The 17,787-nt window shown below is 48.9% G+C and overlaps 1 protein-coding gene across 1 annotated transcript; it reads right to left on the reverse strand.

Annotated features, from left to right (window-relative positions):
- Positions 1–574: 574 nt before the first annotated feature.
- Positions 575–14,232, reverse strand: Metrnl (meteorin like, glial cell differentiation regulator). Its single transcript, XM_028787929.1, has 4 exons — positions 13,861–14,232; positions 8,568–8,953; positions 2,129–2,188; positions 575–1,126 (listed from the first exon to the last, which is right to left on the reverse strand). Exons 1-4 carry the CDS (start codon positions 14,028–14,030, stop codon positions 807–809), a joined length of 936 nt encoding a protein of 311 aa, XP_028643762.1. The 5' UTR covers positions 14,031–14,232; the 3' UTR covers positions 575–806.
- Between the last annotated feature and the right edge of the window lie 3,555 nt (positions 14,233–17,787).

A 17,787-nucleotide genomic window follows, 5' to 3' on the forward strand; every position in this document is an offset into this window, starting at 1 on the left:
CACACCCTATGAAGAAATGGGGCCATTAAGCAGGTTAGTCCCTTGGTATTCAGAGATTTGCTGTGTGCATTTGGAAAAACCCGGGATCAAAGGACAGGACTGGTTCAGTGGAAACGGTGTGGACAGAGGTGGAAGGCAACAGTGGCCTGGTAGGGGCCTAAAGCTAGGCAGCACCATCTAGAACTGTCCAGTGAGCAAAAGGTCTTGGGACATCAGGCCACAGCTGAGCAGAGAAGGTTCAATTTGGGCATCCATCTGATGGGTTAAGATGACTGTAATATTGGGCTCAGATCCTGGTCTTTATTTTCTGGAGTGGAAGCAGCCTCCACACAGTCTGGAAAGGTTCTCAACTGCAAAGATAGGCTTTTAAAATAGAAAATAAAATGAAGGGGAAATAAAAAGAAAGTATTTGTTCCATACATTTCCATCATAAGAATAACAGGGCTGAGCCCTAGCCATGGAAACCCCATAGCCATTCCTGTGCACCATAACCTAGTGCCCACCAATCTATCAGGTCAAATCCAATGGCTGAAAATAATTTTGTAAAAACACTATTAAATGGCACACCAAGGCATCTTTTACAAAAAAAAATATAATAACTTAGTTTGTATTTTACAGCATTTCCAATGGGTCAGGGCCTCCTTGGCTGAGACCTAAGGGGTCAGAGCAGCATATACCTTCCCAGTTCAAGCACCGGGCTGGGCCCATGCCACCAGTCTGCAATCGCTATCAGGATTTGAGAGAGCAATTGAGACCACAACACCACGGCTCATTTGAAGGACAACAGTACTGTGTCACCCTGCAAGTCACTCCATATTGATCTCACAGGGGTTTATGCCCCTTTCTTCTGCTTTCCTGTACATCCTTTGAAAGTCACTAAAGCGTGGGGCGCATCCAAGTTGTGCCTCCCCAAAGTGCACATGTCCAGTGAAGAGGAATTCCCCATGCCCTGGTCGTACTCCACACTGCAGCAGTGTTGTGACATGGCCCAGCCAGTGGCCACTGTCCTCAGGAGCTGGCTGGAAGACTCTGCTCTTCTGCCTGTGGAGCCTGCTCACTCGCAGGTAGATGATTGACACTTGCTGTTCTGGTACATGGGTGACATCCTCGATGAAGCCCCGGACAACTGTAGATGAAGAAGAAGACAGAGATCAGTAAATCTAATGGGCTCTGCCTCTGTCAGCAATAGCAGGCACATAGCACATGTCACCCTGGGCATGTCCCTGGTTGTCAAAGGCATTAGAACTAGACATGAACCTGCTCTAGTCACATAGTAGCCTTTTGAAAGCTCAATGATGAACAGAAGTCTGTGGTATTGATCCTGTCAAACAAAGATACTCCACTGGGCGTCAGCTACACAGCACATGCTCTCCCCCAGGTAAGAACAAGAAAAGGAGCAAAATGCTCTGCAGTTCTGGGTCCCATCAGGTGTCACAGTGCAGCTCAAAGGACAAGAATGATTAGAAGGGAGGCGGCAGGGAGCAACTTGTATTGGGTAGTTGGGTAAGGCCTGGAGAGTGGAGCAGTAAGGTGTCAAGATTCCACCAAGTTATAGCTCTTGGCTTTCGGATGAGGGTTTGAGCACAGCCAGCTGGACCCCAGCTTAATGTAGCCACTATTGTGGCAGCTGTTCAGCAAGGACTACCCCTGGTCTAAGAAGAACACTGTGCAAATATTCTGGCAAGGAGCCTCCAACCCTCAGAAAACATCCCTGACTCCAAAGGAGCTTTCAAAACCCCAACCTCCTGCATGAAGAATGAGCAGTGCTCTGAGCTGGGGCTAGTACAGGAACACACCAGGCTGTCCTGTGAACTATGTTCCCAGAGCACTTGTGAAAATTTACTGGGAACTGAAAGACTTGCAGAGTCCCCAGGAGGTTGTGAGCTGCTGTGCACAGTGAGAATACACTGACCCGCCTAGAATTCAAGCCCCAACTCTGCCTGCAAGCATGCATGGTGTGCAGACTCACCTTAGTGTACACACAATGCCTTATTCCCTGTGACTGCAGGGTGAAGTCAGGTTCGGTAGCTTCAGTAACCCACCCTCCCTTACACACACAGAAAAGAAATCAATGCTGGCTTAGGAAAGCCCTCAGACCCTGGAAAAACAACCACAGGAACAGACTTACCGAAGTCACTAGTGCAGATGGCAAGGAGGACCTCGGTGTCACTGCAAGGTCGGCAGGGGGCTGAGGAGGAAAGAACAGGGTAATAATACAGCCCAGACAACACTGCTTAGTCACAGACCCTCCCCAGTCCTGGCACTGCAGAATACAAAAGGCCTGCCTCCCTGGCCTACATGTGAGGGTGTGTGTTTGAATGAGATAAAATCATGGTAATACCTCTGGCCAACACCAACTCTACCATGGGAGTGATCAGCAAAGCAGGAGGCCAACTTCTATCAAGCCAGCCATTAATTCCAAGGGCTCACTTGGCCCTTCTAGCTCATAGCTGCAATAACAGGAGTCCAGACAAAGAGAAGGAACACCATGCCACTCATTTTGTTAGTGTAGTCCTAAATAAACAACCCTACTCATTTAAAACCAAAACAACAATAAAAACAAAATTCTTCTTACAAGCCTGTCAAGATGTAAAACCAACCCCAAGGTGAACTGAAACCACATGTGGATACTACCCAACTGAGGTACCCTCCTGCAGCGGATACTACCCAACGGAGGTACCCTCCTGCAGCTTCCACACACACAGCCTAAAATGGTGTGGGTGTCTCAATGCAAAGCAGACCCCCTACTGCAGCCCAAGGTCTACTCTCCAGATCACCATGGCCCCAAAGGAGAAGTTCACTCAGCCCATCTGCCCTGAGCTTTTCTTACAAGAAACAATAGGAGAGTGGGGATGACTGAGGGAATCTATCCGTCTGCTATGGATATGGGCTCTTGGGAAGGGGTCATCAGTTTAGCACATACTCTAGGCCTCCTTCAGCCCTGGGACAAGTTATATACTATAAGAGCCCATCAAATTGAGTCTTATTCATAGGACTCAGGCTTGAGACACCCAGAACCTGGGGCCTGGCATCCTACAGAGGACTCAGAGGTGTATACTCTTAGAATGAGCTCCCTCATTGGTCAACCACTTACACAACTCATTTCTCCAGTAACAGATACCTCCTGCCCTTCGCCCCACTTCCCCTGGTATGAAACAGAAACTGTGGCCCAGAAGCTTCTCCACAAACCAGAGTAGATTCAAGAAGATGGAAGCTTGTTATCTGCTGTGAATTATGTCTCAAGGCTTTGTCCTGCTTTGGACCCAAGTTCTCCAGTAAACAGAAACCCTATAGTATGACATCTCAGACAAATTTCCCTGTAGCTATTCCCCTGCAAAGGCTATGGGGAAGCCCTTGTCTTAGGGCTCCTTGGTCCTGGAAGAAGTCAATGCTATCTACATACCTGGAGGCCACATACCCTGACCCTAAGTGCTGGTGACTTGGCCCCAGGGGAACCAAGACTGCACTCATGTGGGTGGAAGGCAAGCAAGCCAAGTGTTTCCAGGCCAACAGAAGTTCAGAGAAGCCTTGTCAGGTCCTGAAGGAGCAAACCTGAGACAAAGTCTTGGGGTTTACAGTGTCAAGCACAGCTCTCTGTGGACCCTTGAGCTGGGTGTGTCTGGGGCCCTATCCTTTGGACCTACCCCAGAGAGGGGGGGTGGGGTGTCTCCCAGCCTAAGCACTCTATGACTCACCCACCCACTCACCTGCAAGCACTCTTGCTTCTATTTAGTTATCAGAAAAGGGAGAAGCCGCCAAACAAGTACAACCTGTTGGCATCAGCACAACCCATCAAAAAATTAAACACTCCCACCCCCATGCCAGTTTCATGGTCCAGAAACTTCTGCTGAGGAGACCGAGATGTAGAACAACTCCCGGAAGCTGGTTTGCTGGTCCCTCGGATGTCCACCCTCAACTCTGGTTGCCCTGCAGCCCCTTTCCTTCCTGTGATATTTGCTTGGGTCACCACAGTCCCCATCACTGATGTCACCTGAACCTCAACATTGAAGCTGCTGAGGTGTGCGGCTTCTGTAGCATGCTGTTCATTCTCACACTGACTAGGAACCAACGCTTATACTGGATGTGGGCAGACATGGGTTGGTTGGTCTGGTCTGGAGCACAGACAGGGCCTGGCAATACAGGAGACCTCAGGGACTAACATTTTGGTTAACATTAGTGTCAGAGTACAGTACTCTGGGGAGTCAACCCTAGTCGGTACCTGACCTATGCCCACAGGCAGGTTTACTGACCCTGGTGACCACAGTCTACCTGAGGGCCCCCTTCAGGAGGAAGGGCAGCAGATGCTAGGGAAAAGGTTGTGTTCAGGCCACACAGTGTTGAGAGCTGGAGGCAAGGGTCCTCAGAAGCTATCCTAATGCACCTCAGAGTGAAGAGTTAGCTAAGTTGAACCAGGGCTGCTCCTTCCAGTAGAGAGGAGGTGGAGGGAAGTGAGCCCAGGCCTGGGCATGTAGCCTGAAACAAGTACCTAAATTTTGCCCTCTCTGTGAGTTATATGTGCCGGGACCTCAGCTGATAGCTGCAGAGAACAAGTAGAGACCACCCCCTTCAGTTGTGCGTGGCCTAGCTGAGAACTACCTGCAGGAGATGCCCCTTTGTTAGGCTAGGCATCCTGCAAACCTGTGCAAACCTCAACGAGTCAGTGCTATGAGTGACAACTGAGCTAGTGGCTCACCTGAAGTCATCCTTGTCTTAATTCCGAGCTTCATTTTTGCAGAAACATAATGTGGATACTAAGGACCTCCATCTAAAAATTATTAATCAAATTCAAGTTCATAGCAGCTGTAGAATGTGCTGGTTACAGATGCTGACATCACATTTCCTGGGAGCCATGTTGGAAATCAGGCAGGAAAGTACATAAAAGAAACTAAATGAAGATAAAGAAAACAGGATCTAAGCCTCCTGGAGACAGATTCAGGTGAGGGCCCATCCTGGGCACAATCTCCAGAAAGCAGGGAGAGCAAACACAGGCAAGAATAGCTGGATGCTAGGAAGGTCTGCAGACCTTGTAAGCCAGACCAACTGGTTCGTGGACAGCACTGTCTAACGAGAACAGCCAGAGTGACACATATATTCCAAAACAAAACTCTTACACACCAAAGCCCTTTAAGGTCCCTAGTATATCTTGTGACAGATGGAGGTACAGCGGCTTAACAGGAGCAGAGAAGCAAGACACACCTGGGCAGAGTGGCCTAGGAGCTAAGGCCTAGGCTTCTTCAATGATCACCACTACAAAGGACCATGTGACCCAAGGGTTCCCTGAACCATTCATCCTCGAAAGGAAGTCAGTGAAGTCCACACTGTTCTTTACTCAAGGTTGAGAGAGGATTAAGATGAAAAAATAAAAACAAGAAAATCACTGTGGCCTGAGAAACCACCAAGGCAAGAACTGACCAGAGGATGCAGAACTCCAAAGAACACACCTTTTGTTCAGCTTCCAGGGCACAATGCTTCCTTCCACTTCATGACATGACCACCAATGGGCACAGTGGTTCATATCAGTCATCCCAGTACTCTAGAGGCAGAGGTGGGTGGATCTCTGTGAGTTTGAGGTCAGCCTGATCTATATATCAAGTTCTAGGATGGCCAAAGCTACATAATACAGAGACCCTGTTCTCAACAGAACAAACAAATGAGCAAACAAACAAGACATGGCCTTCAATCCTCACACCATCAGGGGCATGTCCAAACTCTGAATCTACCAAATGGACCTGAGCAGTGGGGCTCCGTGCGGTGTCTCAAGCCTATTAGCAACAAGCAGAGCAGGATTTAGAGAAAAAAAGTAGACACGCTCAGAAGCAGCAGGCTCCACCCTGTGAGTCCAATGAGCTGGTGACAGCAAAGGCAATGAAAAGTATCCTGCTGCCCTCCTCTTCAGAGTGTATTAGAAATGGCACTGTTGCCACCAACCCCCTCACTTGACACCCCCACCCCCAGAGTTCCACAGCAATGGCCAAGGTCATGAGCCCACCAAGATGGAATGGAGCAAGGACATACCCTAGCTGTACCTGTCCCCTGAACCAGACAGAATCTCACCCTAGCTGGTGACCCACAGTCATTTCTCCTACATTGCTGGGCAAAGAGACATCAGCTTCCAGATGAAGTTTTATCTGTAGTCAGAGGTAATGCCTTCACTACTCTGCCAGATTCCCCTAGGCATCAGAGGTAGTGCCACTGCCCAGATATCCTGAGCAAGGACTGAGGAGCACCAGATGCAGGGCAAGCAGCCAAATCCAGCATCCTAGATGCTGGGGTCACATCTCATTTGACCTATATATACCCCTGGGACAGCACTATACCCCACCACTCTGGTCTTTTCCATTTCGATGCAGGTCACAAGGCAACTATACAATCCAAGTAAACATGAAGCTAACACTGTAGGCACTCTTGTGGACCTATCTTGGAGCAGTGGCAGGTTCTCTCCTTTCTGGGTGGGGATCAAGGCTCACCTGCACATGGTTCCAACCCATGGCACCACAGTTCTCTTGAGTCAGCACAAATGAGAACTGATTCATCTAAGAGCTTGTCTGCCTCTGGCATAACCATCCAGGTCAGGTACGCTCTTCCTTCTCTGACGATGCTGCCTGAGTTCTGGCTTATATCTCATTTCTGAAGCTGCACCAAGGCCAAAGCAAGAAAAAAGGGGAAGCCTGCCACTGGCCATAGAAACCTTGGAAGCTGTCCCAATCTGAGTCCGACAATGGCCAGCACTAACATCTCACATTATACACCCACCTTTTCCTTAGGCGCTAACAGCTCAGGAGCCCCCATTCTCCAAGAAAGCCAATTGTCCTGGTTGAGACCATCTCAACCCTTGAATTCAGGCGGTGTTCCCTAGGATGGGTGGCACCCAGCTCTAGGTAATACCAGTTTCTATGCCTGTTTTCAGGCAGTGCTAGAGTTGGGCCAGAGCTCATAACTACCTCAGTCTGAGTCCCTGTCCTGAATTCTGATAGTCACTATGTAGTGTCTGACATTGACAAAGTGTGCAAAATGGTTGCAAATTTGATTTCACAGACATCCAGGGACAAGCAGCTGTTTGTTTTAGGATAACGAGGGAACCCTGAGGCTTAAACACAGCAAAGTCCTAGGCACAGGGATAGCATGACATTTTACCTAGGGCACTGCCTTGTCTGAGACCCTGTGGCCTGAAAGGTGCACATAATCCTGAATTTTGGTACTACAGCTAGATATCTATGCCATGGCTACTGTCTTCCTGGAGCCCCAGGAAACCCTGAGACCACTAAGTTGACCCCTGCAGGTCCTCTGTGTTAGCCTGGAGGTGTGGACATAGAGGCAACAGACAGTAAAGGAGAGGAGAGAAGGCAGTTTGGGGAACTACCAGTCATTCTCGTTTATGAGCAAAGAACTAAGACCCTGACAAATCAGACAAGAGGTGAGATTTGACTTTCCCTACTGTAGGCTGACATCTCTCTACTACCCACCACAAAGACACATCAGTGATACAGTCTGTCTGTTGTAGCTGGTCTTTGCTACTTTGTGGGCCTTTCTTTTTCCCATCCTATATCCTCCAGGTTTCAGTCCCTATCACTAGATAAGAGAAAAAGGATAGAGGGGAGACAGATCTCTGAATCTAATTTTTTTTCTTCTTGTTTCTTCTTTGAGCACAACTACTAACAAACCACAACCAACCCCCTTGAATGACCAACAACCACCCACCCCACATCTCAGGGTCTTTGCATTTATATATTCTCTGAGAACTTCTCAGAATTTCAGATGTCAAACAATCACAGAAACTATCTGCAGCTGGCAAAACCATGCTTCTGCTAGAGCACGAGGCAAATCAGTCACCTGCTGCAAAGCAGCCCCATATTCCCAAACCTGGGATTAATATGAAAACACTTTTTTATCACTACAGTCTGTCACACAGAAAATATCTGCTGTGTCAAAACAAAAGAAAAAAAACCAGAAACAAAGCCAAGTCCACAGCTCCAGTTATTAGGCACACACGCCGCTTCATTTGGCCCTCCCCTGGTGTTGGAGAAATGTGTGCTAGAATCTTATCATCAGGCGATAGGAGCTCCTGACTACTCTGTCCCAGCGGGGAACTCCTCCCAGGTTTACCTACCCCAATTCCCAGCAGGCACCTGGCTACACACCTCCTTTTCTCAATCTCAGACCCCAAGGGGGACTTGCTGACATCTCCATCAGGCTTCTGGTTCCATCTTGTAGAGATGGAACTGGGCAGGCTGTGCTCTTCCTAGAGACCTTATGTGTCTTCCTCAATCCTAACATCCATCCTCAAAAGCCTCTGGGCTACCGCAGCTTTATGCTGTTCTGCTCCCACCCAAAACTATTTCAAGTCTACAGCAGACACCAAAAACCCAAACCAGTTTGTGGGACAGCTGGAAGGGTAGATGCTTCACCTCAACTGAGGTATAACAGTCCTGTGGGGACCAGAACTATAAGCCATTCTCAGGCAACACAGCCTCCTATCACCTAACTTCCCTCAAGTCAGAAGCTCCAGGGGCCTAAAGGTACACAACAAACAGAAGTTAGCCCATGCTAGCCCTGTACAGGGTACTTACCAGACAGCACATGCAGGTCCAGTCCCCTCTGCCCACTCATCAGCTCATACTGGAAGCCTGTGGTCCTTCTGCTGATGTCCTGTTGGGGTGTCGCCTCCACAAACAAGCCTCCCTGCTCCAGGCTGAAGCACTGCACTTGGCCAGGTTGACCTCTGATATCCCGTACCAACAGTCTTAGTTCTCCAGTTTTTTCCAAATAAATATTGGCCCCAGAGGAGTCCCTGAAAGGCTTGATGCATACAGTCAAGTTCTGGGCAGGTGAGAAGGTGTTGGGCCGTAGGTTAACAATGAGTGCCCCAGTTGGGTACATCCATTCCACAGAGCCTGCTGAGCAGCGCAGGTACACCTGCTCCACCTCCTTGCTGTGTGCCTCTCGGGTGAGCCCACTGTGGGAAGAGGGAACAGAGTCAGCCAGGATCTCAGAGCAGAGGTCCCACATGCATCATGCCACACTCAGCCTCACTCGGGATCCACTTACACTCACCTGACACATGTAAAGGGAACCCATCTCTCCCCGATTCCAGTGGACTTACTCCAAGAGTAACGCTGAGCAAGACCAAAGCTCTGATGGTACAGGCCATTCTGGCTCCCCAGACCCTAGATACATCCCATGATGCACCCCAGGACACCAGAGCCTAGGAAACGGCACCAAGAAGTTACAGCCAAGAATGAGCTGGGTATTCCAAGACACCTAGCAAAGCAGACCAGCAGGACCACTGCACCAGCCAAGGTTTCCAACCACTCAAGGAAGTGAAAAATGAGGATAAAGCTTGTGTGTAGAGATGCCGTGGGTGCACTACACATGTAATAATGTATGCCAGAGAGCAGCTTCCAAATCAGCTGGAGGAGTCAGCCACAGGAAATAAAGAGATTTCGATTTTCCTTAAGCCAAATGATCTCAACATTTGTCGTTCATTTTCAGACCCAAAGTTTATTTCACCAATCATATTTTTAAAAATAAATCCAAGTACCATTAAAGCAGAATTCATTATCAGAGTAAAGGAGACATCCCTGGGGGAGGGGATGGAGAGAAGTCTAAAGAACAAGAGGAACTTTACATGGGATTCCTAAAGTAATAATTTGGTCTCACGTATGCCAAATGAAAGGATGCATGCAGAATGCTACACCCTTGTGAGGCAGTAATGTTCTCAAAAAACTGAAGCTCCTGAAAATGCAGAAGTTTCTCCTGCTCAAACTATAAAGCAAAAGTCAGCTTGTTGCTAAGGTTACGTCATAACCACAGTGGTCTTGGAAAGAAACCAGTGGCTTCAGCTAAGAGTTCTATTACATGAGTTTGGTTCTGATCAGATCTCAGACAGGTTCACCCACATTCTTAGGATTTTTATGCAAAATTAAAAAGGCTATATAACCAGAACCTAGCCTGAGTGAGTTACCAGAAAGCTTTTCTGCAAGAGAGAAAATGTATAACATATGGCATACCTTTACTATTAGTGACTCATGCTTCCGGCCCCCAAAACCTCATTTTGTATACAAGGACTAGAGTAGTCTAAGACTGTAAGTCACCCCACAGACCACATCAGAGAGAAGCATTGTGGGTGAACCCCTCCTGACCTGCTTCCCACCCCCACAAGGCTCTGGGCCAGGAACAGCAGGCACTACCCAAGTCACACATGTAGAATAAACTTACAAATTACAGTCAATAAAACTCACACAAGTTCATCTGACACCTATGCAGAAATGGACATAATTATAGTATTATATGAAAATTAGACTAAATGGGCACATGTCTAAAACCTAATTATTGCGTTTCTCTTTCTCCTGTCTACAACATCAAGGGACAACTGATACTTGCACCAGAACAGTCTCAAACCTCAACTTACAAATATAAATTATATTTAATATAAAGCATCCAGCATGAGGTTTTGCTTCCTGAGAATCAAGAGCATGGAGGCCTCACTACAGAGAATCTGGGGACTTCAGAGCACCGAGCCTCAGCGCAGCAGGGATGGACAAAAAGAAACACTATCCTTCACAGGATACTCAAGGGGACATGAGACCAGCCCACAATGCCCAGACTTGGGGCTTCTATCTCAGTGGCCACATGCATTATGCGGTGTCCACTACATTCCACTTAATTGGAAAGAACATGAGGGCAGAGGACCCACAGAAATGAGGTACCTGTTAGCTCACCTCGACTTGGGCTTCTCTAGCTAAGGGAAGGATTAACTGTGCATCCCGGGACACTCTTCTAAAATATTATGATCAACAAGAATACAACTAGTAGCTTGATACAGAAGCTTTCACATCAGAACTAGTGCAGGTGCACAGCCCATGTTTCGACAAGCAGGAACTAAAGTAAAGGGTCCCTCAGCCTAGGGCCAGACAGATCTTTAATGAAGTCAGGACAGGTTCCCACTGGAATACCTAATACCTCAAGTCTCCATTTCAAACACCCAGCATCATATCATCTTAAATGACCGCTGATCAACAGGACTTTACCATCTTCATGACATGTCAATGATACATCAGCTACACAAAGTAAAATAACTATATTCCATTGCTATGACAAAGCTACAATACTGACAAAACTGGTCTTAGTCTATCTACACCATAAAACTGACAGGAATGATCTGATCATAGGTTAAACTGAATAAATGGTGTGTATGGGTGTGTTGTGTCCCAAGGAGCAGCACAATGCCTTGCACATGACAGACAAGCACTATACTACTAAGTATATACTTCTGTATAATGCCATTTCACCAGCACAATACTTTTTTTTTCTTTTTCCAATCAGCAAGGCTCACCACCCACATGAACACATATTTTAATAGCCTTGTAAGACAAAGCATCAATTCCAGATTAGTGTGAGGTCTTGAGGATGTGAGCAGGGCTTGTTCAAATACACTGCTAACATCCACAGTCCAGCTACTGGGACAAGACAGGGAGGGATCTCTAGAGGGGTTTTACATCCAAGCAAAACCAAAAGGCCCTACTGCTAAGTTTTGCCTTTCATTTCCTACTTTACAAGACAGTCCAGGTGTGACTACACCTGCCATATTCCCGTTGCTCATAGTGAGAAGGTTCATGGTCCACCTTTATGGCACTGGTTAATCAACACAGACAGAAAAGGGAATTTCAAAATTTCCAACTTGATTTCTTGGAAACACCTAGATCCTATATGAGTTAAATGGAGTGGCCAGGGCTATGGAGAGCAACTTCCTTCCTACCAGAGGCCAGAATCCAACATTTTGTGGCTTGCTCCACCCAATGATTTGTTCTAGACTGCTTGAAAAAAAAAAGTAATAAACACTGTGGAGTAGCAAGCATGCAAGCATGCTGGGCAGTAGTCAACTGATCTGTGAAATGCATTTACAAGTAGGGGCCATGTCTATAACAAAACAGACATGTTCTCCCAATCCTATCTACCTATCCACAACTACCAGATGCCTTCAGCTGTCCTCTGCGGAGCTATGCCCTGGGAAAGAGGCCCTCAAAGGAATCCCAGAATGAGAATGAGTTGAGGGAGAAGGGCCAGGTAGGCATAAGGATGGACAGTTACTGGATACTTCCCAGTCCTTACACTCCTTTGGAGGACCTTGGCCTGGCTCTGAAAGTAGGCAGAGGAGAGGGGGAGTCCAAGGGGACAGACAGGTAGCTAGCTCACAATGAGACTTGAGATTGGGGGCTGCCACCCCAGCAGTTGCATGCATCATGTGGTAGTCATCAGATTCCACTTAATTGGAAGGAACAACATGAGAATGGACCCACAGAAATAAGCCGTCTTTTAGTTTGTCTCTACTCAATCTCTCAGTACCTGGGGGAAAGTCACCCCTCACCAGGGACCCCTGGGCTCAGGGAAAGGTGGTCTTTCAGGCACACAGTCTTCTAAGAACCTGGAAGAAAAGCAAGTATCTGGAAACCTCATTCAGAGGCAGGCATTCGGTTTCTGATTTTGGTCTGCTGGAACAGGACACCCCAAGACCTTAGGTTAGAGTACACTAATTCAGCAGTGCAGGTTGTGAGCAGAGAGTTAATTACCGAGGAAAGGGCAGCCCGGTAAGAGCTTAGTATCACAGGCTCATGGCCAGCTCTGCGATGGCGCCAGCATTCCCAAGGCCAGTCTTCCCCCAGATCCAATCTGCTCTTGTCTGCCCCAAGCTCTACTGACTCCCTGCTCTTGCCGGGCAAAGGGATTTCTGCTGGAGAAAAAACTCCAACTCTCTGAAGGACCGGTGCAGGAGCACTCAGGAGGCAGCTTTCAATCTTTCAGTCCAAGCACTCCAGCAGGAGTCTTGATGAGGGTTGATTTTGGTCTCTGTGGTTTCGTCAGAAAGTCAGGCTCTGTAAGTGCACAAGATAACCATTGATGCCCTGCTTAAGCAGATCCGAGGCACCGCTCAACATCCACCTTTCTCAGAAAACCCTCTTGACCAAAGACACCCATCACACGCATTGCCCCACGAGCCCTCTCTACACTGGAGTCTGTGCTTCAGACCAGATCGTGTACCTCCCCGGGCCTGCGCAAGCGCCCTGCCCATGGGATGAGCTACACCAGACCCCCACCGCTGTCCCAGCCCACGTTTTCAGAGAAGACCCGCATCAGCGCAGCGCACTATGCAAACCGCTGAATTGGCAACTTGCAGCGTATAAAACTGACTCTGCAAAGAGAGAAGGCTGGCCGCTGTGCCTGGCGCGTTCTCAGTGTCCAAAGTAGCTACGACTGCTCAGGCACCCCGCCCGCGCACACTTGTGACTTGTGCTTCTTTCCATACGTCACACTTCAGTTAAACAACAGCAAAAAGTCCTCCGCTGATGGGGACTAGAGAAAGGTGTCACAGGAACCCTGCGCCCTACTGCCAAGGGCGGCTTGACCTTCACCGAGCGGGCGCAGGGCTCTACCCGACTGCATTTGGCCCCGGACAGGTGTCTACCCCGTCTCGTTGCCCCAAAGACAGGGCTGGTGCTGCAGCCGATACGGGTCTCGTTTGGACACCGCGGTCTCCACGCCACAGCTGCCCCTCTAGATGAGCACAATCCCAACCCTTTCCCAAGGATCAGAAATCCCAACCATTGGAAAGAACCGAAGCTGCAACCCATAGAGCTCAGGAAACCCACTAGTGCAGTGATACGCGCGCGGAGAATGGGCGTTCTCCAAGCTGGGACCCAGATGCCACCAACTCTTTTGTTCTGAAATCAGAGCTGGGGCGAGGGTCACCGAACTTGGCCAGCATAGCTCTCCCTACCCCGCAGGCACCATCAGCTCTGCCGCTCGTTGCCGAGGGCTCCGATCCAGGTTCAGGCGGTCCACGCTGGACTTGCCGGCAAGACTCACCTTCCCTTCCAGCTGCACAGGTCGCTGGAGTACTGCGCGCTCGCACCGCCCAGCAGCAGGAGTAGTAGCAACAGCAGCGGTGGCGGCGGGGGCGGACCCGGCCCAGGGCCCGGGGACCGAGGCCACTGCTGCCCCGCGCGCCTCCGGGCCGCCCACACCACACCCCGCATGCTCCGGCCGGGTCTGCGTCCGGTGCGTGCCTGCACCCACAGAATAGATTCTTGAGGCAGTGCGGCGGGAGGCGTGGGTCCGCGTGCGAGCTGATCACCTCGCGCGTCTACAGCCCATCTCGGCTCGCCCCTGGCCGCCCACCACAGGAGCCGCCCGTGCGGCCCAAGCTGCAACCAGAGAAGCGCGCCGGCTGCCCCTAGAACCTCTGAGCTGGCAAGTTCCCGGACCGTGGTCTGGCTCAGCTGGGGGGCGGAACCGCGAAGCCACCCCGCCCTCGTCCGAGCTCCGCCCCCGCCTGGCCTTCGGCCCGGGCCAGCAGTTCCGCCCCGCGCGCCAGCTCACAGATCTGCGTCCTGCCAGCTCTGGCCTGGAACGCCCTGGTGTCACGCAGATACTCAGTGGGCAGCATCTCGCAGCACAGGACGAGGGAAAGTGCAGCTCGGAGTAGGACAAACGACTTTGCAAAGGACGGGAACAAGGTCATGGAGGAGGGCTGGGGCTGGAACGCAGAAGCTGCGGGAATTGGGATGGGAAAGTTTGGGCCTGGGGGAACTGCACCATTACTAGAAGTGAAGAAATCTGAGCTTCTTCCAGCAGCTAGACTCCATCTTTTAGACAGCCTGAGTGGCCTCGAGTGCACAGCGGCTTATTGTGATGCTCACAACTCAAGAGCGGTGGCTTCTTGGAGTTCCTGGCGCCCTCCCTTTGCTTTACCCGAACTCAAAATTGGGGGAGGGGGAGGCGGAGAGAAGGGGAGGGGGAGGGGGAGAGGAGAGGAGAGAGGGGAGAGAGACACTCTGCCATTAGTAAGAGTTGGCAACTTCTTCGAGGCTCTGGAGTGTCCATTCCATAGAAAGGCCTCAAGTGCGCAATCAATCCCAGGCCACATTTCCAAGGGTCCTGTGGTCTGTGTGTCTAATATGCACTTTATCATCTTGAAGCTGAGGTTTTAGGCTGGATGCTTATTTACAGTGGAACCTATCTTGGGTGGTGTGGGTCTTTAGCATCACTTGGGACCCACTCTATACTTCAATAGTATCTCCCCTCCCCAGTTTGACAAGTCAAATTGTCTCCAAACATCCTTCCACAGAAACAAAAATAACCATCTGAGAGCCCAGTCTGGCAATGAAGGAGGGTTGTTCTTCCTTTTATGGATGGTCATATGGAGAGTATAGTGATCCTAACATTTAGTGGAGGAGTTACACAGGAGCAGGACAGACATAGGGAGGTGGAGGGACACTTTCTCTGGGCTGGAGCTTGATTCAGAAAAAGCAGGGAGAAGGTGATGAGGCAGTCTTCCTTCACTCTAAAGCCCCAAACAGTATCAAATGATGGATGAAACTGACCTGGATACATTTTAGGAGGAAACAAGGAATTGCAGGGTTCCCTCTATCCATGAGGAGGGGCCTAGAAATCTAGTTTATTTATTAGATGGGGACCATACTGAGAGAAGGAGAGGGACAAAGTTATAAGTCTTCAAGACAAAGGAAGAGCCAGCACCACCTGTAGATTCAAGGCCACTAAACACCTGAGGAAAAGCGAAGTCCTGAGGAGCTGGAAGAGGCATCTGCAGTTTAAGAATCAGTATGAAGCAGGCCTACAACTGAACAGGTCTTTGTACTCAACTAAAACCCAGAACTGAAACCCTGCCTCGAATATAAAGTGATGTCACCCTGAAATTCAAGGCCTTGTTTGATGCTCCAGGGATATACCTGTGCATTCAGAGCTTAAAGGTCTACTCCACCAACTCCAAGGGCCTTAGAGTATAGGTCTTGCCACTGTCACTGCAGGATTCCAGTGTACAGAAATGATACAAGCCAGGTGATAACTCCAAGCAAGTGAGGAAGGAACCTGCCAGTTGTACACTGTAAACTCCTGCTAGTTTGTATTTAGTAATCCCTTTTACTAGGGGCTCTGTAGAGATGAATACACGATTTGCATGTAGCCAATCAGGACTCATCCATCTTGGAAGGGCTATATGGCCCATCACGGTTCAGATCATAGCATGAAAATAAATAGGAGTGATACCCAGTGCAGGCATTAAGAGCTAATGACCTGCAGTCACTAGGGTCTCAGGTTGACTGGAGCTTGTTCTATCCCAGGGAATGGTACAAGCTCACGTGCATTTGTCAAAAAAACAGTGGAACACAAGACTGAACTGGAGTCTATACTTTGCCCTTTAGTTTATGACTTACAAATACTAGCTCACTATTATTGCCACATATATTAAGACAAGATGTTAAGGACAGTGGGAGGAAGGGGCAGTTATTGGAGATGTCTCTATTTTCTACTCAGTTTTTGTAAACCTTTAAAAATTCAATAAAAAATTAGAAACAAGGTAATGATGAATATTTGTCTATCAGGGTTCTTGCAAGAATCCCATATAACATCGAGGAGGTTGTCACTGCCTTCCAGGACCCAGATCCCCCTGTAGGATCACTGAGACAGTAATCTCCTCATTCTCATCCCCCTGAGCCATTACCTAGCCTAGGGTGCGTATGGGGCAACAGAACTGGTTTTCAGAGCTGTCACTGGGATAGCTAAATTCTGCTGGCTTGTGAAGAAGCTTTGTGTGCTACAGAGGTCCTCACAGACTCCTGACACCTGTCCTGACCAGTGTCCTGTAATATCTGTAGAAAAGATATTCCCCAACAGACAGGGCTCCTGGGGGCAGGAGAATGAGGTAGGCCAAGACTGTTAAGTTGCCTAACAACCACTGTCCTGCCTACCAACCTAGGTCCTAGTGGGTTGAACCATGGGCCTACAGGGGCCTGCACAGTCTCTCTGAGGTTTCCCAGAGGCCCTTTGGGAAGTTCTGTAAGTATAGAGCTTGGTGTGTGTTATTCCATGATAAGTGGGAGGGGACTACTTTTCAGGTAATATTTTATGGGCTAAACCCAAGAAGGGCTCCAGTGTCTCCCTCCTGACCTACAGAGGGGAGGATTGGCCCTACTGTGGTCCTTGTACCATTGGTACAGAGTTTGATACAGATATCATGAAAAATTCCAAGTATAGCCCGGGGATGGAGCATCTCTATCTAGTCAGATGTGAGGCTGAGAAGGCATATGGTGTGTGGTTTGAATACGCTTGGCCCATGGAGTGGCACTATTAGGAGGTGTGGCCTTGTTGGAGTAGGTGTGTCACTGTGGATGTGGGCTTAAGACCCTCAGCTTCCTGGAAGCCAGTCTTCCATTAGCAGCCTACAGATGAATATGTAGAACTCTCAGCTCCCCCTGAACCATGCCTGCCTGGATGCTGCCATGCTCCTGCCTTGATGATAATGGACTGAACCTCTGAACCTGTAAGCCAGCCCCAATTAAATGTTGTCCTTGTAAGAGTTGCATTGGTCATGGTGTCTGTTCACAGCAGTAAAACCCTAACTAAGACAGAAGTAACCCTAAGACATATGGCCTCACAAATCTGAGGACCAGGATAACAAGTACAAGATCAGCTATGTATGTCTGGCCCCAGAAAGTTTCTGCCATATAGTGTGAGCTAGCACATTTCATGGGACCCAGAAATAGAAAAGGGGACTAGACACCTCTCAACCCTTTTAAACTTTAACATTTACACAGGTCCTTGTAAGTGAGAGACTATGTGGCTTACTAATACCATATTCTGGTTTCCACAATCTATGGTATTCAGGCCCATTTTTGAACCTCAGTTACTTCCAAAGTAGGATAGCTCTAAATCCCAAAATGAGACAGGGTTCCCAGTGTCAGCACATAGTACCTCATCCTTTGATGGGAGCTGGTA

This window comes from Grammomys surdaster, unplaced genomic scaffold (genome assembly GCF_004785775.1).
Source record: "Grammomys surdaster isolate TR1022 unplaced genomic scaffold, NIH_TR_1.0 125688, whole genome shotgun sequence".
In the NCBI taxonomy this organism is placed as follows: domain Eukaryota; kingdom Metazoa; phylum Chordata; class Mammalia; order Rodentia; family Muridae; genus Grammomys; species Grammomys surdaster.

Excerpts from the sequence above, each read along its gene's own strand:
- Metrnl (XM_028787929.1), bottom strand. The coding sequence starts at position 14,030 with ATGCGGGGTGTGGTGTGGGCGGCCCGGAGGCGCGCGGGGCAGCAGTGG. Across the intron at positions 2,189-8,567 it reads GGACCTGCATGTGCTGTCTG|CCCCCTGCCGACCTTGCAGT; the intron begins GTAAGTACCCTG and ends TTTCCTCCTCAG. Across the intron at positions 1,127-2,128 it reads CATCTGCACTAGTGACTTCG|TTGTCCGGGGCTTCATCGAG; the intron begins GTAAGTCTGTTC and ends CTTCATCTACAG.